The sequence below is a fragment of the Diabrotica undecimpunctata genome, chromosome 6, assembly GCF_040954645.1.
Source record: "Diabrotica undecimpunctata isolate CICGRU chromosome 6, icDiaUnde3, whole genome shotgun sequence".
NCBI lineage: Eukaryota > Metazoa > Arthropoda > Insecta > Coleoptera > Chrysomelidae > Diabrotica > Diabrotica undecimpunctata.
Window position 1 is genome coordinate 101,975,763 of NC_092808.1, and position 27,719 is coordinate 102,003,481.

General features: G+C 31.2%; 1 protein-coding gene across 1 annotated transcript; it reads right to left on the reverse strand.

Annotated features, from left to right (window-relative positions):
* LOC140442757 (apolipoprotein D-like) lies at positions 1-27,719 on the reverse strand. Its single transcript, XM_072533731.1, has 5 exons — positions 27,387-27,719; positions 23,773-23,903; positions 12,058-12,146; positions 2,041-2,130; positions 1-159 (listed from the first exon to the last, which is right to left on the reverse strand). Exons 1-5 carry the CDS (start codon positions 27,504-27,506, stop codon positions 29-31), a joined length of 561 nt encoding a protein of 186 aa, XP_072389832.1. The 5' UTR covers positions 27,507-27,719; the 3' UTR covers positions 1-28.

A 27,719-nucleotide genomic window follows, 5' to 3' on the forward strand; every position in this document is an offset into this window, starting at 1 on the left:
TATAAATCAATTTTAAATTTATTCTCATTTAGTAACTACATGTTTTATCGGTGTGTAGTAATTGAGTCGCATCGAGATTGTTGTCGTTGATAACTTTGAGGGCAGCATTTATCACTTCTTTTGATGGATCTTTACTTTTAGTGAGTATATAAAGATTCTCTGAAACAAAAAAAAACAGGTTGATTTCTTTTGTAAATAAAATAATACGATTACTTGTTTTAAATCTTGATCTTAAACTTTGCTTATTAATTTTAAGCAGCTATTTAGGTAATAATGTAGCATTTATATAATATTTCTTTTAGCTGGGAAGCCTGGGTACTGGGGCATGAGGGTCATAAGGGCAATGGAAATGCAGGTGAAATGCCATTTTCATGGCAGACGAAAAGGCTCATCAATGCCTTTCTTTGGATTGGAACCCTTCTGCAGCTTTGCAAAGACAGTTACAAGGATGGCTACAAGAAAATGGGTTCACAAATCTCTGAATTCTGAATTCTCTGAATTCACCAAGACAAAAACAGGCGAAACAGTTCAATACAGAACATGGCAGTTAAAGCTGATGGGATTGGCACAGACGATGATCTATACAGATTCTGTCACCTAGAAGATAAAACAGCAGAGCACATTTTATTTCAGTGTGACAAGCTGGCAAATGTGCGGTTCTTCGCATAAGACGAAGAAAAAACACGGACAAAGAGCTACATGGAAGGTTCAGTCTCGAAGTTATTAGATCAGGTCAGGCTAAAGAATGTGATCTAGGGCTATAGGACCACAATAGTTTGGTTGGGTTGGAGTCAATAAAAGGGCTGTTATAAGACTACGCGAGATTTTTAATGTGTTTACATTATTTTTTAAGAACTATAAGAAAAAGTAACTGATAAAGTGGAAACAAAAATAATGTAAACAATAACTCACCAGATAAATCTAGGTTGGTTAATCGAAACTGATAACTTAAATAACTTCTTGTAGCTATTGAAAAGAATGTAAACACATTCAAAAGCTCGAGTAATGAAAAATAGTCTTCCAACAGCTCTTTCATTGACTTCAACTAACCCAAACTCCATATTATATGTGGATATAATAAGAAAGGGGAAGTTTAACGTTGCCAAACTTATTGGTTTTATTTGACCTGTTGTCTTTTTAGCATTTGAACAATGTTCTAAGATAATCAAATTTGGGCGAAATTGCCACAATTTTACTTTACAATTGTAATATAACATTTTGATTTCCACTTCGGAAATCGTTTTATATAAATACAATTTATTAATGTTTCGTATTTTAAGTACGATTTCTGAATTAAAAATCTAAACATCAAAATAAGCTTATTTTAAAATCACATTGTGCCTTACTCCCATTAAAAATAATAAACTGCACAATATCGTCAAAGCGCCGAATCAAAGTAAGGACAGAGGTAACGAGTAGAGGTGGGTCGTTAAAGTTTTTATCGTAAACCGATTTTCGTAAACAAGTTACTATGATTGTTTAACAGTAGTTTCAAGTAAGAAAGTACCTACATAAACAAACATAATGGCTATTATCGTTTATACACAATATTTATTGAAGTGAAAGGTACTAATGAAGGATATATTTATTTTAACTTGAAAAATAAACTAAATAAAAATATTGCGTTTATGAATATAGGTCTTTTTTTTTTAATATTCGATTATTTGATTTATGTTTATAAAATTAGATTATGTCTTTTGTTTTTTATGTATCCGAAGGGATATCTACAAAATGTATTAATAAAAATCTTCAAAAACAAATTCTTCATGTACCACCTGATACCAAAAGAAAGGTTGTAATATTTTCTACAAAGTACAATACTATTCAGAAAGTTAACCAAAATGATGTACTGGATAATTATATTAAGTATAATAATCAACTGGTTTCTTTTCTTATCGTCGTGGGTTCTACTTCTACGTTTTATCTCTCGGCTTCGTCTATTTCGTTTGCACTTTAATTAGCAAGCTAATACGTCTTAGATGCAAAAAATCAAGTTATGGACTTTTTAATAAAAATTAAAGTAAACTTTTTTGTACGTACCTACAACTTCACCATCCTGTATAATGCATGCGTAAGGTACGAAGAATTGGTCGTAGTCTATACCAAGAATCCAAAAAGGTGCTGTCAATGCTGGAAAAATTTACATATTAAATTTATCTAATACATTTTAAGTCATTTTTTAGTAAATAAAATATTCAATACTATTAGGATTGGGAAAACATTTAATGATTCCATTACATTACTTCAGTTGTCAGAGACGAAGATATCACTGAACCTCTAAAAATCATACGAACAAGCTGAATTTTACCGATAAGTCAATTTGGGCACCCCAAAGAAGATGCAAAAAATTGCTACTACTAACCCCGAAACTTAAAACCCGCTTCGTACGAAAAAAAAACGAAAACCCAAGAATCTGTACTATAGCACAATCTGACCAAAAGATATCGAATTTTTACCATCGAGTTAATACAATTCAATATAACCGCCAGAAAATTTAACATGCAATTTCCTCAAAAATAGATAAAATGCATGGTTATAACAGCAAAGACTATATCGGGATAAGATGGTAAAATTTGAACTCGGCTGGGTAGATCCAAGATCCAAGGTCGAGAACATCAAGGACTGGGTAAGAAATAGAAGAGTAGAATGGAACAATCATATAAGCCGAGTGACAACAAATAGAGTAGTAAAGATGGCAAGATAGATTCCCCAATAGAAAGACGATCAGTAGGAAGACCACGAAAACGATGGAACGACAACTTACTTAAGGCACATTGAAAAACAGACAGTCATTTCTAAATAAAAAGAAGAAGAAGAGAAGTTAATACAATTTTTATTTAAAATTTATTTCGCGCACCTAACTGATATTCAAAATCGCTGGTCGCTTCAAGCGTTATTTCTGAGAGAGCGGTTCATTCTACACAAAAAAATGCTAATAAACATTTTGATTTAACATTATCTCAGCTACATTTCTTGTTTGAAATATTTTTTTCTACGGTGTATAGATTTTTGGTAAATCGATATTTTCCGTTTGCCCCATTATGAAGGGGGGGGGGGGGTTTAGGGGAAAGCTGAGGCTAGAAGAAGAATGTTTTTTGGGTTACAAAATTAAAATTTTCAGAAAAATTCAGCTTGTTTGTCTCATTTTTAGAGATCAAATTTCAGACAACTGAACTACACGTGGGTATTATGTAAACATTATATCTATTAATGTTATGTTTATATGAGATTAAGCCAGAATTGACTGTTAGGCCTCCCATCCACTGGATCCGGAAATCTGTTAAATCAATTCGTCCGAATTCGATCGAAAACGGACGAAAGATCCAAACACGTGGGTTGAAGAGGAACTCGCTTACTGGGCCCGTACCGTTCGTAAGTTTTCGTCTGAATTCGGACGATGCCGCCCAACGTGTATCTGCGAAATAAATAATAAATAGTGCGAAACTTAGATCACGCGAGATTGACACAATGGACTGTGAACGGTTAATTTTTCGAATTGAGCATGAATTTGTTAAGAATGTATTGGAATGTATCCTTTTTTATTCGAAAATATGAGAAGTGGTGGTCATCGTACCACAAATGAGCAAATTCCCCAAACTCGTTTCTTTTTGCGTAAAAATGATTTACCCACACTTCTCTTCTTCGCCTATATTGCCTGACACGTCGATGAAGCAAAGGAGATTGTTCCAAAAAGAAAAATTCGGTTGAGTTTACCGAAAGTACAAGCTGAATATAGCCGCAAATGTCAACCATGAAATAAAATATTTCGGTTTGGCAGTGTTGGAAGGTTTTTATAATGCATATATGTTGTATGCTTCAAATATAAAATAAGAAGCTTTTAAAAATTAAATTTTGATTATACTATTTTATGAATTCTGCCATTTTTAATTTATATTAAACAATAAAGAGTAAATATTTGTTTCTTTAGGGCCAGTTGTTGAATCAATAGTTAACTCATGGATTAAGTAAACAATGATTAAATTTAATTCAAAGATTATTTCTCAAGAAGTTGTTCAATGCATGTTAACTCTAGGATTTGTTAAACCCGAATACTGAAGCGGTGACAATGTTGCCAGTTATTAATTACCGGCTTGGAACAGATTTTTTCATGAAAGTTATAAAAATAAATTTGTTCTGTGGTATAAACGTTGGTGTCCATCATATCTCTGGTGTTCATATATAAAAGTTAATGACTTTTGGCGTAGTGTTTACATTTTTCATGTTCGTGTTCATGTTGCATTAGTGATTATTGTCTCTGGCAGCACAGCATGATTTCTAAAAATTGTTTAATATATATATATATATATATATATATATATATATATATATATATATATATATATATATATATATATATATATATATATATATAGGACGATTTTCACATTTGGTCCCATTGAAGATAGCTACAAAGGAGCTGTGAATTAAATTCACAAAACAAATTTTTGACGTTTGACTGTGTTGTCATGTCTTTATAATGTATATGTTGTAGGCTTCAATTACAAATAGAGAAGCTTTCAAAAATACATTTTTATTATATTATTATATGAATTATGCAATTTTTTATTTTTTTATATACAACACGAACGAATAAATACTCGTTTCTTCTCATATCAATTGCAGTTAATTATTACAACATTTTTTTGGCATTTGCCTTTGATAATAAGCTAATAGATTTGGCAATCCTCAAACCACCAGTTGCCAGATTGTTACAGATGGTCACCAAATGTCTGTGGAAAGTACCTGAATATTGTTCTTATTATTCTTTAAAAGAATTTCTTTTTTACTGTTAGTTTGTTAACGTTCTATTGGATTTTTATTAATTATAAATCACATGCTATTTCCCGATTTATTAAAAAAACATGGCAACACAGTCAAGCGCCAACATTTCGTTCTATGAACTTGATTGACAGCTCAATTATAGCTATCTTCAATGGGACCAAATGTGAAAATCGTCCATATATATATATATATATATATATATATATATATATATATATATATATATATATATATATATATATTATATATATTGTTTAATATATATTACCTATTTGTGCGATGAGCTATTCTGTCTCTTATGCACTTAACCAGCATAAAAACTGTTTCCTTTGGTAATCGGAATCTATTCAATAACTCATTATCTGACCATTTATGAAAATGATTTTCTCTTACTCTAAAAACAGGATTTTTTAACAGAGGAAAAATTATATTAACAACAGCTAAGAAATCTTCATCCTCTGTAATATCTCCATCATCAAAATCAAACACACCATTATTAGCAATAGCCATAATTATTATTATAGACACGAAATTATAATAGATTATTGCTGTAAATCTTATCTAAGACTGCAAATTTAAAGCAATAAAACACAATATCTAGTTATATAACTATGGTTGTTTTAATCTGGAATTGTCTAGACAATATTTAATTTAAAACCAGAAAGTAAGGTTACAAATCTCTAGTTAACACCGTTAATCCTTCGTTTTTGGGCGATTAAGTTAATCTCTGGTTAACAGATGGTTAAGTGTTAAACTTGCATTGAACAACGCTATATTAAGTTTAACTGACGATTATTTTTAATCTGAAGATAATCTTCAATTGAACAATCGGCCCTTAGAGATTAATTGCAAACATCTGTTGTAATCTGGCAACTGCTGATTTGACGATTGCCAAATCTATCCCTCAATCTATCAAGGCAATTGCCAAAAAAAAAATCTAATAATTAACTGTAATTAATCTTCAAAGAAACAAATATTGACTTATTTTTGTTTTATATAAATCAAAACTTGCAGAATTAATAACATAATAGTCAAAATGTACTTGTCTAAAGCTTTATCTCATTATATTTGAAGTATACAGCATACACATTATAAAAACATGCCAACAATGCTAAACCGAAATTTTTTGTTCCATGTTTGACGTTTACGGCCTTATGAAAATTACAGTTTTTTATGATTTATATTACCTACGTTTTATTGCTTTTACTTTTTTATTCTTTTTTTAAAACGATTATAACCTTTTATAAACGTTTTATTATAACCTTATATACCTAAAATAACCATTTTTGAAAACGATTTCCGTAGTGGAAAGAGTGGAAATCCATACGTCAAATAAAAATAATAAAATGTAATTTTCATATACAGTTAAATGTGGCTTAATGCCATATATAATATATAATAATAATAATTATAAACATAGTATTTAATGTTATCTATGTCTACTGAATATCGTAAACTTATTTTTATTTTTAATTTAAAGTACCTATCTTGATCTTGATCGTAAATCTTGATACTCATTCGGATATAATAAACGACTTTTTGTATACACAATTAACCTTTTAATGGTTTCCTATAATAATTCATTGTTTTGAACGCTTGGTATTTTTGTGGTCTTTTTTATAAACAATAAGTGGATATACGCATTAACAAAATTGAATTGTGGGTGAACATTGACCTAAAAACGATATTACTAAAACCTCAAATAAGAAAGGTGTATTTTAATATTATACTGACCATTACATACTAACCGTTTTTCGTTTTTACGGATTTAAAATAATCACTCATATGTAATGTCAAGAATGTCTTCAGCATCAAGATATGTATAATATTTACGATAAGTATTTCTTATCGCATGCGTGTGAATCTTGTAAATGACTAACTTTCAGATACGCTTTGGGTCAGGATTCGAAGTTAATTCGTAATTGATTCTACTTTATGGACATATTAACATTTATATCGGTCTTTTAGGTTATTTATGGTTACCCTAGGTAAACTAATTTTTGCAATTCCCTCTACTTGATCCAAAATAATTAAAACTGATTCTCTGTAACTTAAATCAATTTCGTTTTCTTGCAGACTACTTTGGATGCATGAGTGCTAACTGCCTTCATGTTGATGTGCTCAGGCTCGATAAATTTCGCTTAAACGGACCATAGTCCCGATGAGGAGTTAAAATGCAAACAAGCTTAAGTCACAAATAAGTAATTTGTCAGGGAGGGCGAAAAATTTGTAGCTTTGCTCTGAAAAAGGATAATGAGTTTTAATCAATGTAATGCAATAGTATTGGTGGAAATAACTCGTTTTGCATGTAAATATTGCCATAATAGGTAGCAGTTTTTTAAATATGTAACTCACAGCGCTCATCGTCGAGGCAGTCACACATTTCTTCCTGCTCCTCACCAGCAGCTGCTGTAGTGGGTTCATCAAAAATCAAACTCTTGTACCAACCAAGGCTTGGATCAGAAATAGACCAGTCCTCTCCAAACGTTTTTTTTTGTCAAAGTTTGTCAACGTCTTTGGCCTTTTCTTTGGTTAACACATGATTTCTTTTTTAAAGATATAAAAGACTCTTCTCCTTCATAGCTGCAGTTTTTCAAGCCTCTTACTAACACAATCTTTTTTTAAGACTTTCCTTTTCCTTTTTTTCGGAGGTTTTCAATTTCTTCTTGTATTCTTTAGCGTAGTTCAATTCTCTTCAGTTCGCTAATTGGTTAGATGTCCGTATAGTATTCACTTAGCTTCTTAGTATCAAGTAGTGGCCAATCTTCTAGTGCTTTTATCTTGCCTAGACCACTGTAGATGTCATGGTATTTCCGTTTAAATAAAATTATGGTTTTCTTTTCGCAACTGCTTCTCTACTCCTCCAAAAACACGGTTGGCGGGTAAAAAACTATGTCCGCTTATAGGGAAATAAAATAAAATCTTTTAGATTTATGTTTTGTGTGTTTCCAAAAAATGAATAAGTGTTCTCAGGACAATATTATTTTTTATTTTGAGAAACACAACCATCGCTAAAAAACCTTAGTACAGAATAGCCCTGAAAATCAGCTTCTTTCAAATAGTTAAAGGGAGCTGATCATATTTCCACACTGCCTTTTCCTGCCTGCTCCTCTGTCCAAGTATAGAACATGGGGTTTTGAGTTTTTAGATCAGTAATACAAAAGTTATAAACCCCAATTTGCGTAATAAGCTTCTTGAATTGGACTTTTCGGTAGTGGCTGAATTTGTCGAAGATCAAAGCAAAGGCTAACAGAATAAGGAACATCCATTTTCATGTACTCATAAAACGCCTTTGCTCTTCTTGAATGGATCTGCTTTTCAACCATTAGCTGCGCCTTTTCAGCAGACCGTGCTGGTGCACTTTTAATTTGTTCTGTAAGAAGGCAGCACGTACTGCAAGTATCGGAGGCAGGTGACTTAAAACCTATGTTAAATTCGTTTATAAAAATCCTCCTAAACATGCTGCATTTCACTGTTAACTCCTCTTCACACAGATTATTATATATTTTACTTAGTTTACTAATACTTAACTCACTACTTAGATACAATTTTTTGGATTTCTTTCTGTTGTAATGTGATTCAGTTCCTCTTAGCTTTTTTATGTACTCTTTAACACTTTCTTTCTTCAGATAGTTCTTATTTCTGGAAGTGTCACCTTTTCTTTTCTCTTCAACAGCAAACCCAAAATGCACTTTTTTGGCTATGTTTTTTATTCTAGTTTCTCCAACACCAATAACAGTGCGAAAACATTTTAAACATACAGAGGTTTTAACATCAGAGACAGTTGGAAAGAAGTATCGTATTAAATGCTTTCGCTCAGGTCCAGGTTTTTTCTTTTTCTTTTTGTTTACCTTCCTATGTCTTACCAGGTCTATGTCTTTTGATTTGTGTTGTATGAATCAGACTGGCAATTATATTGTCTTGTCTTTTCGTGTCTGAAACTTTATAAAACTCTTCTGTCAAAACTTTGATGTAATTAGGCCTTATTTTTACGCACGTGGAACCTTTATTGTTGTGTTTATACGGTACAAAAACTTGAGCTCTTTTAGGAGCTGTATACCCAGTAATTTTTTTACTTTCCCTTTTTTCTCTTGTAACTCTTTTCTTTCTAGTACCTTCATTTCGTTCACCGACACTTACACTTCCACCTGCACCATCCATTCTTCTTTAAATAATAACGTAATTACTAATTGTTTCTAAATATGTTGACAATGTAAATAGTAGTTATAAAAACTTTTATTGCAGAACCCTTACATAACATCAAATTTGCAACGCTCACTGGGTCAGCTGGGTGGCAACTGCAACGCTTCTATTGGTTGCTTGGAAATAAACTGGTTTGCAAGGGCCAGTATAGTGGAAATAAGTTGTTTTGCATGTAAAGGTGTTTTTTAATAATTTTTGTTGCATCAATCAGATAGAATAAATCACTTTGGCTACAACAGAACAATGCATTGGCACATCTAACACAGTTTTGATTTTTGTCAGACTTAAAGCTGTTTGCATGTTATCTCCTCACATAAAATAAAACAAAAATAAACTTAATAAAATAATAACTTAATAATAAAATTATTTTTTATTATTAAGTGTTTGTTTAAATGTTTTCTCTTGTTTTGTCTACACAGTTTATCAGATATTCGTCTTTTGTTTTCAAATATTATTTTTCTTTCTCTAGTTCATCTAATCAAATATATTCTATGTGCTTCATTTCGTTCTTCAATTGCCGCCTTATACTCGTCAAACTATTGGTCTCTTTTTTTTTAGTTTATGTGGTTATACTTATTAGATTCCACTGGTCTTCTAATGATCTCTCGTCACTTTCTTTATATTCAGTGAGCTTTTTGTTTATTTCTTCTTCAAATTTCTTTTGAATTTCGGGTCTTTTCAATTTTTCCCAGATCTAGAATTACTTTTCTTGGTTAATTATCTTTGGTCTGTCGACTGATCCTACATCTGAAGTGACCTGAACTAGTAGGTGGTCTGAGCCACAGCATGCACCTGGTTTACTCTTGACGTACAGAATGCTTGTTGCTGATTGCTTTTCTATCAAGACCTGGTCTATTTGGTGCACAATATCCCCTCCAGGGGATATCCAGGTGCCTTTGTATATGTTTTTGTGAGGAAATATGGTAGAACTTATGATCATGTTTTTACTAGCTGCAAAGTCAATAAGATATTGGCCGTTTTCATTCGCGTTGCCTTGTAGGCTTTACCTCCCAATTATTCCGATATATTCTTTTTCAGTTCCTAACTTTGTGTTTGCGAATTTTTAATTATGTCTTTATGATTTCTCTGGTGCTTTAAATAAGTTCCCCACCATCTTTAGGACAAATATTGAGTTACTATTTTCCCTTTTCTTAGCGATCACTTTTGATTTTCTTATGGCTACATCTTAAAGATACATCGTTTGATACACTTGAGTGCTTTGACAGCCAACGATATTAATTTAGTACTTCTATATTGTATTCTTCTTCTTCTTATCCTTATATTGATATAGAATTGTTGGAATATAGACATATCGATTGGAATCAGTGAATGTGATTAATCAATATAAATTATGTAAAATCTCTTACTAGGTATGTAGTTTACTAATATTTTTATTTATTATTTTTAGCTTTACTAAGTTGCTTATAATATATATACAGTGATGAGTGTCTTACCACCCGGCTTTTTAACGTAAGAGATAGAAAACACAGTTACCTTGTGAAATAAAAAGAGATGAAACTCGTAGAGGTGGGAAATAATCGGTAGAAACCTATAATTTACATTACCATTATCGATAGTCTCACACATTACGTGCTAGATAGACGTTAGCTTCGAGCTAAATCACCTCGGTCATAATTATTATGTGTAATGTATGTGTGACGTATTTCCATTTTTTAATTTCACATAAAGTAAAAACTCAATAAAGCAAAAATGTAAATAAAATAATTTAATTAATAGTAATTATTTAATCTAAAGTTTTAAATTATTAACCAAGAATAATTTCTACTATGATGTGAGGAGTTTCATACAATCTTGTCACGGAATAATCACAATCCTTCGTGGATTAGTGGTAAGAATTCGACACAGACGTCGCAGACGATTAGAGTTCAAAACCCATATGTGGTTTTCTTTTTTTTTTTTAATAATTTGAAATTATGCAGAGATCGTTTTGCTTTGAATCGCTAAACATTTATATCAGTCGTTACTAGTATAAGAAGTATTTAAAGTTAAACATAAATATCTTATTGAAAAAAAAGTATCGTCGTACTTTCGAAAATAAAGTAAAAATTCTTCAAAATTAAAAGAACGTTTAAAGAATGTTTAAATAAGTAAAAATTTTACAAAAATAAAAAAAAATATTGTAAATAAACGTATTTACAATATGTTCAAATAAGCCTTCATTAGCAACAGAACAATAACCCAAACTGTCACTAAAGAAATATAAAAGTTCAATTAAATTAATAAAAGTAATAATTCTTCAAAAATAAAAGAACGTTCTAAATAAATGTACTTCCAAAAATATTTAAATAGGTAGAAATTCTACAAAAATAAAAAAAAAATTATTCTAATGAAATGTATTTACAATAAATGTTCGAATAAGCCTCCATTAGCAGCAGAACAATAACCCAATCTATTATAAAAGTTTCGTCTAACATTAGTTAATGTTTCTGGACTAATACCTCTCATTGAATCAGAGATCTTTTCTCTTAATTCTTGGAGAGAATTAGGCCTATCGTCTTCAATTCCATAAAGCTTGGACTTGATATATTCCCACATAAAAAAATCACAAGGTGCAAGATCAGGTGATCTTGCAGGCCAAAAAATATCTCCGTGGCCACTAATCAATCGATTAGGAAAAGTCGCACTGAGATATTCACTGACGATGCGAGAATTATGTGCGGGACAACCATCGTGTTGAAACCATACGGAATCGAAAGGTATTATAATAAGGTTTTTTGGATATTCTTCTAAAAAATTAACAAAAAATTAATAAAACACAAATAAACTAAAGAAGAGCCGCAAATCAATAAAAATTAAAAGCACAGTTGTTTAAAAATAATAGTAACTGATACAAAGATTAAAAGAAAGACGAAGAAGGAATTTTCTGCTATATTTCCTGAAAGAAAAGAGGATGATAAACTTAAAACGAAGTATAAAAAATAAGTAAAAAATTACATTATAGGAATCAATTGTATACAATATTTCTACTTACTGGTTTTAATGAAATATTATTATTTCCTACACTATTTTTTATGCAAACAATTTAATATTATACTATGTATATCTACTAACCAGGATTTTTATATGTTACTGTAAACTTGGCTTCACCCGTTGCCGAGTCTGATACTCCCACTCCTTCGAGTATTGTCCATTCATTTGTTCTGAAAGATGATATATATTTTATGAATTAAGAATATCAAGTTCTTTTAAAATCTGCAAAAATATACCGTTTTACAAACGTCCCATTTAAAATAAATAGGTTAAGGGTATTTCCAGTGATACCAGAAGTAGAGTAGTAACAAAAAATATAGCATCACATGCGTTATTGTACTTGCATGCGAAGTTTCACGAATGGCGTCTTTTTTGTTTCAAAGATATTTGGTTGGTTCCATACTTTATCCTAACCCTGTATAATATATATATATATATATATATATATATATATATATATATATATATATATATATAAATACGTTGGAATTATCGGGTAAAGTGTTCTCTAATGAATTGAATTGGTCATTTTAAATACCACATATATCCACATTTTATCAAAAATAACTTTTCAACCTTATCATGTAGTTTGTACCAGCCTCTATCATTTCGTGAACAAATCACACTAATCCCATCCTTAGTTAGTGATATAAGCATTCCAAAAATATTCAGTTCATTTGAAAACCACATATTTCCGAGATATATGTTGTTTTTTAAATGACCCGTTAGGAAGCGCGCTCATCGTAATGTTGACATGACTATTACTACTAAAAGCAACAATAATTCTGTGAAAATGGATACGGACGTACGTGAATCAAAAGAAATACGTAAAAAGGGTGTAAAAAATATTACCTTCAAGTGTGAAATGTGAAAAGTTAGAAGTGTATGCAAAATTCAGAGGATTTACCACAAAAGATGAACAAGATACCTACGTATTTACAGAATCTTATTACACCTAAAACTGTTGTTCGTAGGCGTCCAGTACACGGAGAAAATGTAAAAATAAAACTTCACTGCTCCTCATATACATATTCAATATTGTTTTCTTCTGGCAGAAAATATGTGTGTAAAGAAACTTTTGTCAAATTACACGAGATAACAGACAACAGAGTACGTCGTATTTGTAAGTTATTAGTTATTGGTAAATCGCCAAAAGATTTACGTGGCAAAAGAACGCCAGCTATTGCCAAGCCTGTTTCTACTATTATAAAAATTCGAGAACACATTGAGTGTTTTCCCAGAAAAAAAGGGCATTATACCAGTGGAGAATATGAATATTTAAATGAAAAATTACATGTGAAAATCATGCATGAAATGTTTGTGGCGCTACATCCTGACTTGACAGTTAAATATAAATTTTACTTAAAAGTGTTTAACCAGAATTATAATTTTTCATTTGGGAGGCCACACGTGGATACATGCTGTAAATGTGAAGAGTTAGACTTAAAACTCAAATCAAAAACCCTCAATGATACTACAAAATGTGTAGCTATAGCAGAAAAAATGGTCCATTTGCGTAGAGCAAAAAAATTTTATAATAAAATGAAAGAAATCACAGAACTATGTGAAAATGATCGTTCTGTTGGAGGTGTTTGTGTAGATTATATGCAAAATCTGATGCTCCCGTACATTCCAGTAGAGGAAACTTTTTACCTGCAACAATTAACTATCAACGTATTTAATATACATGATACGAAAACTGGAAAATCTTTCTTGTACCTATACCATGAAGGGGTAGGAAGGAAATGTCCTAATGAGGTTTGTTCTTTTATTGTTGATTTCATTATGAAATAGAAAATTCTATCTGCAGAGGTAATACATCTTTATATTTTCATGGATGGATGTCCGGGTCAAAACAAAAACCACACTACGGTAAGAATGTGTTCTGCTTTTGTTCAACTTGGTATATTTCACACCGTGGATCAATACTTTCCTGTTCGTGGACATTCATATATGCCATGTGACCGCGATTTTGATGTTATTAAGCGAAATTTAAAGAAATTTGACCGAATTTATTCACCATTTCAGTATGTGGAACTAGTATTGTCATCGAGTCATAAAAATAATTTTACCGTATTTTTGATTGAAAATAACAGCCTCATAAAGGATTTTAAACGATGGTGGCCTAAATATTATAAAAAAAACGTGCTTATCCGTGGAAACTTCTAGCAGAGATGTACCAAAAGATCAAAAGCAAGCATTCACCATTGCATCGTTCAATCATAGCGAACTACAAAGGATATGTGATGGCACGTGACTTCATAGATGGTTTTACACAACATTCGTTTAACCTTTCAATAAAAGGACTGTTTCTGGTTTTCCTGTAGAGAAAGCTTACCCTGACCAAAAAAATTGTATTAAAGACAAGAAAGTGATAAATTTACGCAAGTTTAAGCCTTACGTAGCAAATGTAGAAGTAGAAGACTGTAAAGAGTTTTATTCCGAAATTTTTGACTGGCCTACAACAGCAGTAGAGTACAAAGATGATTAGTAAAATTATTATTTTTTGTATACATTACTGTTTACGACCATTTCTTTCTATTGTTCTATTCAAAGTTTAATATGTAAAATATATTATTAAGTTCACATTGCGAAAACGTAGTTTTATTTTAGAAAATTTTCGAAAAATAGCAGTCATTTTAAAAACCACATATATCAAAAAAGTATGAAAAAAGTATTATGTCAAAATCTGCAACATTAGTACCAAGCCACAATAATTGGTCTCTCAAACAATATATTGCGTTAAAACAGTTTTCCTCGTTTTTCTCAAAGGCACTACTACTGGATATATGTGGTTTTTAAAATGACCGATTCAATTGAACATTTCAAAAAATGACGTACAAATACATTTAAAAACACTCACAGAAATTAAATTACAATATATGTTACTTAACATATATTTTAATATATTGAACAAAATTTATAAATATTCAAAATAGTCAACATTCACCTTAATAACAACTAACCTTAATAATTCATCAAAGAAATATCATTCTTCTAACGTTTTTATTATTGTTATTTTAATTTTTACATTTGAAGTAATTTAAATTTTTTATCGTATTGCTGTAACGAACGTGCTTAAGACAATTCAATTTTGACATTCACTATTTCAAATACTTCAATATCAGTTTTTATTTGCGAAATCTTTTAATTTCTGTGAGTGTTTTTAAATGTATTTGTACGCCATTTTTTGTAATGTTCAAATTGTTTGAGTTTACTCCTGAGGAAGCTATCAAATAAATAGCAAAATATTGAGTATCTTAGAAAAAAGAAAGATTTTCATTAGAGACCTCTTTACCCAATAATTCCAACGTATTTATAAATTATTTTTTGGTCGAAATAATCACTTCTAATATATATATATATATATATATATATATATATATATATATATATATATATATATATATATATATATATATATATATATATATATAATATATATACATACCATGAATGTGTTGCTTGTGTGAGTCCATTTCAAAAGGTAAAAGAAATAATAAGTTAAACTTACTCACAATCAATTTAATTTAACTAATCGGACGACCGGTTTCGCTTTCTATAATATGCAAAGCATCTTCAGGTCACGATACAAAGTTAAAATGATGGTCGTCCATCATTGGCCGATGATGAAACCGGTCGTCCGATTAGTTAAATTAAATTGATTGTGAGTAAGTCTAACTTATTATATATATACATACATACAGGGTGAGTTTTACAACCATAATAATATGTAATGAATGTAACAATTAATGTGATATTAAGGAAATAAGTCTAAAGTAAATGTTCAAAATGTCCACCTTCAACGTCTATACAAGTTTGTAGCCGATATTCAAATGACCGAACCACATTTCTTAATATTTGTAAGCCAATTTTATTAAAAGAGCCTCTTATTCTATTTTTCATATCATCTGGCGTTGTTGGAGGCTTCTGGTGTACAAGGTCTTTTATATAGCCCCACATGAAAACATCAATTTTGGAGAATTCCGGTGATCGCGGTGGCCAAACAGTTGGTCCTCCTCTGCCTATCCACCTCTCAGGAAAGTTATTATCTAGATGATTGTGAATAGGAGAGTGTGGTGAACTGGAGCACCTCGTGTAAAAACCACATTCGTTGTCGAATATTAAGCGGTACATTTTGCAGTAGTATTGGCAAATGATTATTTAGAAAATCCAGATTTATGGCACCTTTCACACGACAGCCAAAAAATGTGGGCCAATCACATAATCGCCAACAATACCACCCCAAACATCTATAGACCACCTAGTTTGACTATAAGTGCTAACAAAATAGGGATTGCTTCATGCATAGTAACGAAAATTATGCCGATTCACCGTTCCATTTTTGTGAAATGTAGCCACTCTCCCAAAAGCACATAATCGAAAAAAAATCGGTCTCTTTCCACTTGCTGCCAATACCATTGACAAACAATTATTCTGCGTTGATAATCATCGACTGTCAATTCTTTATGTAACTGTATGTGGGAAGGATGCAGTTTATGTTTACGAAGGATTTTTGCCGCCAAAGTTTGACTCATTTCATGTTGACGTGAAATTTCACGAGTGCTGATGTGGAGATCTTCAGTAGTAGCTATCAGTACATCATATTTCTTTTCTTCACTAGAAAAGTTTTGGTTCTCTCATTTTTTCATATACAACTGACCCAGTGCGAACAAAACGATGCGTTAATTTTTCAAAATCTCTTGGGTTTGGCTTTCTCCGTTCAGTATATAGCTCGTGATATATTCTGGATGCAAGTAAGCAATTTCTCGAACTTTCTCCTAATACTCAGATCATATCTGTTAACTCTTCTACAGAAAAATTCATTTTTAGGAATAAAGACAAACCACACAGACCGATTAAAAAGGTAATAATATGAAAACTGTCATTTTCAAAGCCTACCGTTTATAGTTTAATAATATGAACACTGTCATTTTTTTAAAACATGGTATTTTACCTTTGTAACTGACACAAATGGCCTTTTACTTATTAATAACTACGCGTCACAATCTGCAGTTAGAATGTTATATTAAAAATTTATGGCTTGATGCTGTTAATATAACAATCTAAAAATTGTTACATCAATTGTAGGATTGTTGTTCTTTTTCTGTTTTGTGTGAGTTATTCATTGAATAAAAATATTCTTGTTATATTATTATACAAAACATATTATCTTGTAGGAATTTTAGGAATCTTGTATTTCATTAAGGAAATATGATATTTCCATAATATCACATTTATTGATACATTCATTCTATATTGTTATGATTTAAATTTTTTGTTAGTTACTTATTGAATAAAAATAATTTTTTATATTATCACTCAATACTCAATACTTATTTCTACTTACAAAAATTGAATGTATTCCCGAAATTTGAAAAAAACTAAAAATAATTTGAAAAGTAATGAGTTTAGGTATAAAGAATGCTATATAAAAATGAAAGAGTATCATAAATAGAATATTTCCAAAAAATAAAATATAGGATGATCTATTTAAAAAAAATTGAGAAAATCGTAATTTTGTTTTGTAGTTCACCCTCTATACAAATTTTTGTCAATGATTTTAATTAATCTTAATTTAAAAACTACAATATATTTTTTACTTTACTGTATAAAATAAATAATTGTTTATGAATTACTTCTTTATATAAATGGTGTTGATTTCATAGGGTTTTCGAAATAAAAATGGTCATAACTTGTTAAATACTCTGTATAGTAATGCAAAACTAACACTATAAGAACGAGAATTATAAGAAAAATACGAATTTAAAAAAATATATAAGGTATCCCATTTAAAAATTTGTATGTCTCCTATACCACGTAGTTTTAAATCACCCTGTAGAATTCCACATATTTTTAAGTATAGAGAATATCATAAATAAGTTTTTTGGATATTCTATGCCATAATGGAATTATCGACCCACTAAAAACTCACCTTGTTTATATACAGAGTGGACCAGAAGTCTGAAAATGTCTAATTATCTCTTAAATGGATGGTTCGAGTTGTACAAAAACCAGAATACGTGCAATATGAAGATTTCAAATTTGATGCTCGAAATGTTGCCAGATTTACCATTTTTCCGATAACAGTCACGTTGGTTTTTTAAATACAATACTCTGTATATTGTATTATTATTGGAATCCTCACTTCAATACAAGTACAAGTATATGTAACACTTGGTATTTTATCGATTCACTAAAGTCTTCAATAAATAAAACTTCCCAGTGCAAAAAAGTTTTAGAGTAATTCAGTAAATATAGAATGCTGTGATTTTAACATTAATTCATAAAACTAACAATAGCTTGACGTTTAATAAAAAGTTTTTATGTTCGGCGTTATTTATATCAGACAATTCCCGGATGATGGATTGGTAGCTTAGGTAGTATTGAATAGGCTCTTCGTTCACCCGATTTGAATCCCAAAGATTATTTTGTATTGAGATACTTGGAAGGTAGAATTTATAAAACTAAACCAGCAGGTGTTGCAGAGCTAAGGCAAAGAATTATTGATGGATCCATATTAATTTCTAGAGAAATATGGAACAATGTAATAGACGCATTCTATTATCGTTTAGGATACTTTCAAATTAAAAACGGAGGACATTTTGAACACTTAATTAGGTAGACATTAATTTAGCAATATAGTATTTTTAATCATTATGTTCAAATTTATAGTTGTACATAGTTTGAATCAAAAAAAATTTTAGATGATTAGATATTTCTAGGCTTCTGTTTTATCTTTTTAAGATATTCCAGACTACAAAAAATCGAAAGTATTGTATACGGTTGAACTAGTATTGAAGTTGATATTTCCATTTAGGTACAATATACAAGGTGTTTAAAAAGTACATTTAAAAAACCAAAATGTCTAATGATATTTATTTATTTATTAAAACTTACAAACACCACCTAGGTAGTAATTACATGTAAGAGTGCTCATTACTTGTTATAAAAATATACACACAAAAAATATAATATACTACAATATACACACAAGTACAAAATAAAAACACAGAAAGTAAAACACATTAAAAAAAAGACACAAGTTAATAAAATTTTAAAATTCAGTCCATTACTTATCTATTCATAACATTTTTTAATATCCCTTACACTACAGCTAAAGAGGTCTATATCACAGATCTTTATTAACTCATTAGGGGAACGACGGGTAATTACGAACACTTAAGGAAAATAATTGTTTATTTGAACTATAAAAATGTTTAAAACTCGGAAACCACTACAGAGTGGCTAACAGTAATACAGCTATTAATTTTTGTTATTGGATAATCAAAAATAAAAATTTTAATAATAAAAAAACTCAATTAAAAATTTTCACGAAATGTTAGCTGTTACCCGAAATGTCGGGTAATAAAAAACATGAGAAGGGTAATGGCGAACAGTATTACCTATTAACAAAAATCACATTTAAAGTTGTCCGGTGTGTCCGAGCCGCTGCATAATTTATGCACCCATCCACCACATATAATGCAACGGAACCAAAGTTCGCTTTTCCCGAACTCACCACAAATTAAACAAGATTCTCCTTCATTACAATCGTCTGTATTAATATCGTCATTGTCATCAGATTCATCATCTTTATATGATGTCGAATCTTCCTCTTCGTTTGAAGATTGTAGTACTTTTCTCTTTGCAGTTTTATTTTTCTTTTTAAAAAATTTTTGTTTTTCAATTTCTTTTTCCATTTTTTGTTTTCTTCTAAGCTCCTTTTGTTCGAGTTCTAATTTCAAAGGCGTTGAGGTTAATATTTCGGATCTTTGTTTTTTTCTTTCACCCTTCTTCGGAACAGATATCTTTTGTTTTTCTTTCGGTAAAGGCAAGATATCGCTGAATGAAACATTTTCGGTATTTTCACATATCTGGTTTTCTTTGGAAGGGCCTGGTTGGGGTTCCAGTAAATCTTCTTGAATAGTTTGTGAAAGACCTTCTTGGCTATTATTTTGTTGAGTTTGATTATCGTTTGAACTGTAAAAGTCTTCTTCATTAAATGTATTTCGGTTGAATGGAAAAATGCCGGTCTTCTCAAAACCGTTTGCAGCTTTGTGTATGCTTGCAACTCTAGTATACGCCTTGGAGAATAAAGTGCTTATATGGCACATTTCAATTTTCTCATAGGGTTGAGATTTTAAAAACGAATCACATTCAACGTCATATGCTCGCTTTAATGATGAAAAAAAGCTAACATCTAGTGGTTGCAGACGATGCGAGGTATGTGGAGGTATTGACAGCATAATGATACCATTTTCTTTGCAAAAATTATAAATTGCAATAGAGCAATGACTGGAGTGATTGTCCAGCACCAGTAAAATGGGATCATCTCTTGTAGGTTTATTGCTTTTCGCAAAATGTTGAATCCAAAACAGGAACACTTCTTCGTTCATCCAACCGCTTTTTGAACAGGAGTACAAAGAACCTGGAGGCCCATCCTTTTCTAAAGCAGGATTTCTTCTCAGTCTTGGATAAATGAATAGTGGAGGTGTAAAAGATCCGCTGGCACTCATACAACAGCATACCGTCACGTTCTTGCCTCTTTCTCCACTTGTAACGGCTCCAACTTGTTTTTGGCCTCTAGGTCCAATGATCCGATTAGGCCTATTTACGTTTGTAATGCCAGTCTCATCGACATTAAATATTCGAGTAGGTGGAAACTTGTATTCATCGTACAGCTTACCCAAATTGTCATAAAACCTTGAGACTTGATCCTTATTGAAACCTTGAATGCGATTACGACTTGTTGCTTCAGGTTTACGGAAACTTAACTCAGGATGCCTTGACATGAATCCATGTAACCAGTCTTTACCTGCTTCTTATTTTTCTTTGTTGAAACTATGTTTTAAGTTTAATTTCTCTGCATAGGCGAAGGCTTCTTTTCGCAACTGAATTGGGGTTAATCCATAAAATATTTTAGATAACGTTAGTAAATGACGACTCATTTCTTCTTCCTGTTCATTTGAAAAGAGAGTGTTTGCACCCAGCCTGCCTTTGTAAAACCCTCTAGAGACTCTGTTTTGTAATGTTGTAACAGGTATATTAAATTGGCGTGCAGCTTCCCTTAGGCCATAACGTCTTTCTTCAATTGCCTTTAGAGCAGCTTTCATTTGATCATCAGTCCATGAAAATTTGTTGGTACTTCGTTTCCGTTTAAAAGGCATCTGAAAAAGATACAAATTGTTAAATAAGCAAATGAAAAGCAAAAATGTAAAAAATCTAAGCCAAATTATTAAAAGAGTAAACGCGAACACTTGGCGGGTAATCGCGAACATCTGTTCGTGATTACCCGATTTGGAAATGAATATGAAGAAACGAAACAATCATAATATAAATGCATTTAACTTCTCCGTAATAGGACAATTTTATAGGTTAAATAATAGTAAGTTAACTAACTCTAACAATTTAAATGAAACCATCAAGTGTTTAGGTACATACCTTATTTTCTGAATTGCTAAAATTGTAGTGCAAGCACCAAAAACAAATAAATTGCTGTAAAAAATTCCACAAATACGAGGCAACTGTGTATCTATGCCACCACGTGCAGACTAGTAGGAAGCACGAAATGAAGTTTACAACGCAATGATACAGATGACGTACGCATGTATTCTGTGATGTTCGCAATCACCCGCTGTTCGCTATTACCCGTCGTTCTCCTACACTGATATTGCATATAGTTTATTATTGCACAAGAATTATATGGACTACAAGAAAATAGGTCATTACTGTTTACCCTTAGGTTGACCTTTGGCACATGAAACCTAATAAAGTTGATCAAACCACATGTCTTATATTTAACATTGTTAATGATATTATGAATAAACACAACACAATGCATGTTTCTTCTTTGCTCTAATGACTGCAAGCCAAATATTTGAAGCAACTCTTTTGATGGCGTAAGGTGAATATACACATTGTATTTCTTAAGGTATAAATATCTTAGAAATCTTTTTTGTACCTTTTCTATATGATTAATATGAACTTTGGCTTCAGGAGTCCATACCACTGATGCATATTCCAAGTTTGGTCTGACTAAAGCGTTATATAGTCTAATGGTTGTGTTTTTACTAAAGTGTTTGGAATTTCTTATTACAAATCCCAATATTTTGTACGCCTTATTAACAATATTTATATAGTGTTCATTAAATTTCATGTTAGCCTGTAAGTATATTCCCAGATCTTTACATTTGGTTTTCCTAGATACTACACAATTGTCAATTCTATAATTATTTTGAATGTAGTCGATTTTGCGAGTAAAAGATATGACTCCACACTTCTTAATATTCAAGATCATATTGTTGTCCCTAAACCATTCCACATATCAGAAAAATGATAAATCTGTCAATGTTACAAAAATCAAATTTCAAATCTTTATATTGCAAAATAAGTGTATCCCTGTGTAATTCGGGCTATTTTATATGGAGTTTAAACCAGAATTGTTTGTAATGAGAAATTGATATCATGAAAAATTTCCCCATAGCCCAACCCTTTTGATACCGTAGGTATCTGGGATATGTGAATTTTGTCAATAACAATTGAAAATAGCCATATGCATTAAATTTGGATACTAACATTTTACTGAGGAAGTTCTACGCATTTGCTGCAATTGAATACAACAAATTGCATGACCTAGTAGGAAAGATAATCTCTCAAGAGATCTTTCGCCAATGGCGCTACAGCCCAAATCGAGTCTTGGCCTCCTTCAAACTATGCCTCCAACCTTGCAGGTCCCGAGCCGATCGTCTCCAGGTTCTCATGTCTAGCAAATTTTGCGCGTCCGCTGCTACTTCATTCTCCCACCTTTTCCGTGACATTCCTTTTGGTCTTGCTGCATTTTACTATCTAGGACTCTTTTTGGCAATCTTCCAGTCTCCATTCTCACTACATGGGCTGACACTACTAAGGCCGGGGTGGGAATGTAAGTTCGGGAAACTAGACTACTTCCTGACGCAGTTTCTAACCGGACATGGTAGTTTTGGTACATTCGTAGAACTTGGTAGAAGAAGAAACAGAAGAACAGAGGAAGAAATTGAACTAGGGGTCTGAAATTTATGGTTATTATTCTTTATTAGTTTATGGCCTCATGGAAATATTTTCTGATTTACGGTGATAGGTATGGTTATTTGTAAGTTTTTAGTCTTTTATTTTAGTTGTTCATTGTGTGGCAAGACCACTACCCTGGAACGGTGGTTAAGGTTTTAGCCGGAACACAGTTAATCCGGCACTGTCTTGGGGTCTTCTGGCTTGGTATACTACTCGGCCGAAAGATGCCAGGGTGTCTTGCTTCTGTCAGAATTCAATGGATACCTTCTTAAGCTCTTACTGGAATCTGGCAATACGGTAATTAATAAACAAAAAACCTATTGGGTATTGGCTATTGATTAAAAAACCGAACACCGTTTTTTTGACCAGCTATAACCGCCAGGTTATAGCGGTTATGTAAGTAAAAAAACAGTATAACCGAAAACTGCTGTTTTGTCAACAACCGCCATCCCTAAACTCAACATACAGCATTCAGTATAACTACCCTCTACTACTGAGGTCTTGATTTCACGACATTTTCATTTTTCATGTCATCGTATCTTTATCTTCTTACTAATTGTCCTCTCAATTTATTTCTTTATTTTCTGTATCTTTGTCCACATTTTTGCCCTTCCTTAGCTTTCGCCTTTGATATGCATAGAAGAATATTATTTTAATTTATGCTGTATAATAATTAATCTGTTCTCAAGTATACAAAAAATATTTATGGCAACGGAATTATTTTTATTTGGAAAATAGATTACTTACTCTGCATTAAGATATGTCGTGTTAATTCCAATTGATTGATCACTATTTAGTGAATACTTTGTAAAAGCACATTTACCGTAAATTTCTAGGATTGTTGGATATCTTTGTTGTTCATACCACAAACCTACAAACTAAAACAAAAAAAAAACTAGATAAAAAATTGTCACTCAATAAGGAAATAAATATATTACTTCAGTCAATGAGGGTAAAATACTGCGTAACTAGACAATTTTCTGAGCCTGCACCGATTTGCACCAAAATATGGATAGGTTCTACTCACTTACTACTTCAAAGTTGACCCTGTGCCGAAGGGGAAGGGTACCTTGGGGGTAAATTTTTTTGTATTACAGTAACACCGGGAAAGAATATTAACCAATTTTAAACAACTTTTGTTATATACATTTTTGTCTGAAAGTCAATAGGTTTTCGACTTATTCGCAAGTGAAGATGTTTATTTTTTAACAAATAGAACACTGTTTCAAACGATTTTTTGCGAATTACTCAAAAAGTATGTATTTTATCAAAAAAAATCATTTTAAAACTATAGCTAATAAAAAAACCAAGAGAATAGTGAGTTTATGATACTTTTAATAAAAGCGGATACATAGTTTATTGAAAGTTGATTCTTCTTCGTCAAACGCCAAAATTGAAAGTTTTAACGTAAAATATGAAGAAACCAATGCATTTTTCGCGAAAATCTCATAAACTTTTATATAATGCTTGAAAAAGTCTTAATTTTTTTTGTAAAATCTTTAACACCAATCATAAGGAAGTAATGACAAATAATAATAATAATAATAAATAATAGTTTAAAAAAAGCTTAGTTTAAAGTGATTTTTTTCCAAAATTTTCCAGAATTTTTTTTTACAAAAAGTTTCTTTTTTTCCAAATAAATCCAAAACTACATAAAGAACTACACAAAGAAAAGCAAAACCTACAAGTTTATACTTCAAAAAATTTTTCGTATCTCTAATAGTTTTCGATTTATTTGAAAAAAAAAGGGAATTTTTTGTAAAAATACAAAAATCCTCCTTTTAAATTAAACTCAATATTTTTTAAAATCAAGTATGTTAAACCAGCCAAAGTTCTATAACATACTATAAATATATTAATAAATATACCCCTCACACCAATTTGCGACAGCATGGGTTTTTCTTGCAGCAGACTGTCCGACTTAATTTTGTGTGTGTGTGTGTGTGTGTGTGTGTGTGTGTGTGTGTGTGTGTGTGTGTGTGTGTGTGTGTGTGTGCGCGTGTGTGTATGCGTGTGTGTGTGTGCGTGTGTATGTGTGTAACAACCCAGAGTAAAGTAACTGTTTTTTTTTGTGAATTTTAGATCATGTAATAATTTTTTGATATCAAGTATAATGGAGTTTTGAAAATTATCCAATGGATGGCTACGAATAGCTTGTAATACTGCCTGAGAATCTGATACTATTACGATGTTCTCACAATAATTAGTGACACACCAAATTAATGCTTTCTGTATAGCAGCAGCCTCGGCTGTAAAAATAGAACAACATTCAGGAATTCGATATTTCTCAACATAATTGCTGTTTGAAACAAAAAAAGCGAAAACAGGTCTTTCAACAGTTTTTGAACCATCTGTATAAATTATTGTTGAATCTTCCCCTAATTTGCTTAGTATGGATTTGAATATCAGATTAGTTAAAATTGGCAAGTCTGAATAAGAGGGCATTATAATTGGTTGGTTTGTCTATCAGAACTTCAAACTTGTATGTAAAAAGGAAATTTTGGTAGCTGTAATATATAAGATTGAAATGAATTCGTATCGATAAAAGATTCTGCAAGAGGAGGAGAATTTTTTATTCTCCAGTAAGAATTTGTTAAATTTTCTGTCAAAAGTAAACCTATTTTGTGAACCATAGTTGTATTAAACGATCTGTATGTTATTAGACGTTTGTTGGCTAACATTTGCCTACGTATATGTAAAGGTGGTTCCTGGGCTTCTGCTAGAACTGCTTGGTTTGGTGAAGACATCATAGCTCCTAGACAAATTTTTATTGATTTAAATTGTATTCTGTCAAGAGTTAATAGATTTGTTTTGCATGTTGAACCGTAAAGAATACAACCATAATCCAGAATGGATCGTGTGTAGGAACGTTTTGTAGTAGTTTTGTGTGTAGATCGTTTTTTTTTTAGAAACGAAACGCAGAAGGTTAATTCCACGCTCGCACTTTTGTTTTACGTATTTTATATGGCTGGACCACAAGAGTTTTTTTATCTAGGATCATGCCTAGATACTTATACTCTTCTGCTAAGGGGAAATTATAATCACCTATCTGGCACTTGCCTGTGACTTTTTGTCTACGTCTAGTGAAACATACAATCGAAGATTTTTCTTGTGATATACTAAAACCCATTTGTTTCACCCACTTATCTATGTTACTAAAGCTAAGTTTTAGATTCAACATACAATCTTCATGGGATTTATGGCTGGTATATAAACATATATCGTCTGCATATTGAATTATTTTGCCTTTTTCATCCATTAAACCATGCAGATCTGCAGTATAAACATTAAATAATAAAGGACTTAGAATTGAGCCTTGTGGGAGACTGTTATATAATATTCTTGTTAATATTCTCTTCTGATATTATAATATATATTATAATATATAGATTATAATATTCTCAAATTTATTATATTTACAGATAATCTTTTATCAGTACCACACCCCACCATTTTTGAATATAATATATCCAAATCAACCACGTCATATGCACCCTTTAAATCTAGAAACAAACATAGCATAAATTCGTTTTTTGAGAGTTTTTTCGAGTTGAATATCCGTAACTAAATGTATGAGAGCATCAATGGTACCTCGACCTCTACGAAATCCATACTGTGAGTAGGGAAAAACTGAACTACTTTCAACAAAATGTTCTAATCTAAATTTTATAAGCCTTTCAAAGGATTTTGTCACACATGATAATAAAGAAATGGGTCTATAAGATGATGGAAGTTCTGGGTTTAAGTTAAATTTGAGTAAAGGCCATATGATGATATTTTTTAAAGTATTGCAATATTCTTGTTTCAACCACCAACTATTAAAGATTTGTAAGAGAACATCTTTGGAATTTGACGGCAATTTGTCCAATATCTTATAAGTAAAACCGTCTAAACCGGGGGCTGTATTTCTGCTTTTTTTTAGTGCGAAATCTAGTTCTGAAGGAGAGAAGGTTTTGACATGGAATCTATACTAGTATTAAAACGAAAAATTTCTTTAATCCTACCAACATTACCAGAGGCAGATGAAGGTGCAAGTTGGCCTAACATCTGTTTAATGAGATTTTCAGAAAGTTGAGGTTTTTTGTTGTACTGATAGTTATTGGAAATTGATCTGACGGTTGACCATATTTTTGAGAGAGGTGTGCTTTTGTTTAGACTATTTAAAAAATTTATCCAACTACTTTTTTTCTTTGTTTTAAATAAACGTCTAGTTTGGGCTGCTAGATTTAATATTTTATAGTATATTTTGCAAAATGTAGGCAATAAAACTAAGGCAATTAATAATAACTAACTTATAAAGCAATCAATATAACAACAGTGCTGCATTTAAAATAAAATATGTCTCTAAGGTCTCTACTTACTTTTGTAGGATCAAAATTTGGCACCCCCTTTACATCTGGACAAGAAGCACGAGGAATATGACTGTGTGCAGCTGCTACAAACATAAACAGAATTGCTGCCAAAATCCTCATTTTCTTCATTTAAAATTAAAACTTTGAGTCAGTTTTCTATGATTACTAATATAACTTTTTAGTAAGATGTGGGTTTTATATGCTTTGTAATATTGATTTATCAGTACGCTTCAGTTGACAAACTGTTTAATCACATTAACATAATCAATAGTTAAAAGCTGATTAATCATGAACTAAATTAACTTTATTTTAAAAACAAGTGCCTGACTATTTTTTTCTGTA

Excerpts from the sequence above, each read along its gene's own strand:
- LOC140442757 (XM_072533731.1), bottom strand. The coding sequence starts at position 27,506 with ATGAAGAAAATGAGGATTTTGGCAGCAATTCTGTTTATGTTTGTAGCA. Across the intron at positions 12,147-23,772 it reads ACGACATATCTTAATGCAGA|AACAAATGAATGGACAATAC; the intron begins GTAAGTAATCTA and ends ATCATCTTTCAG. Across the intron at positions 2,131-12,057 it reads AGTAACATATAAAAATCCTG|CATTGACAGCACCTTTTTGG; the intron begins GTTAGTAGATAT and ends AAATTTTTCCAG.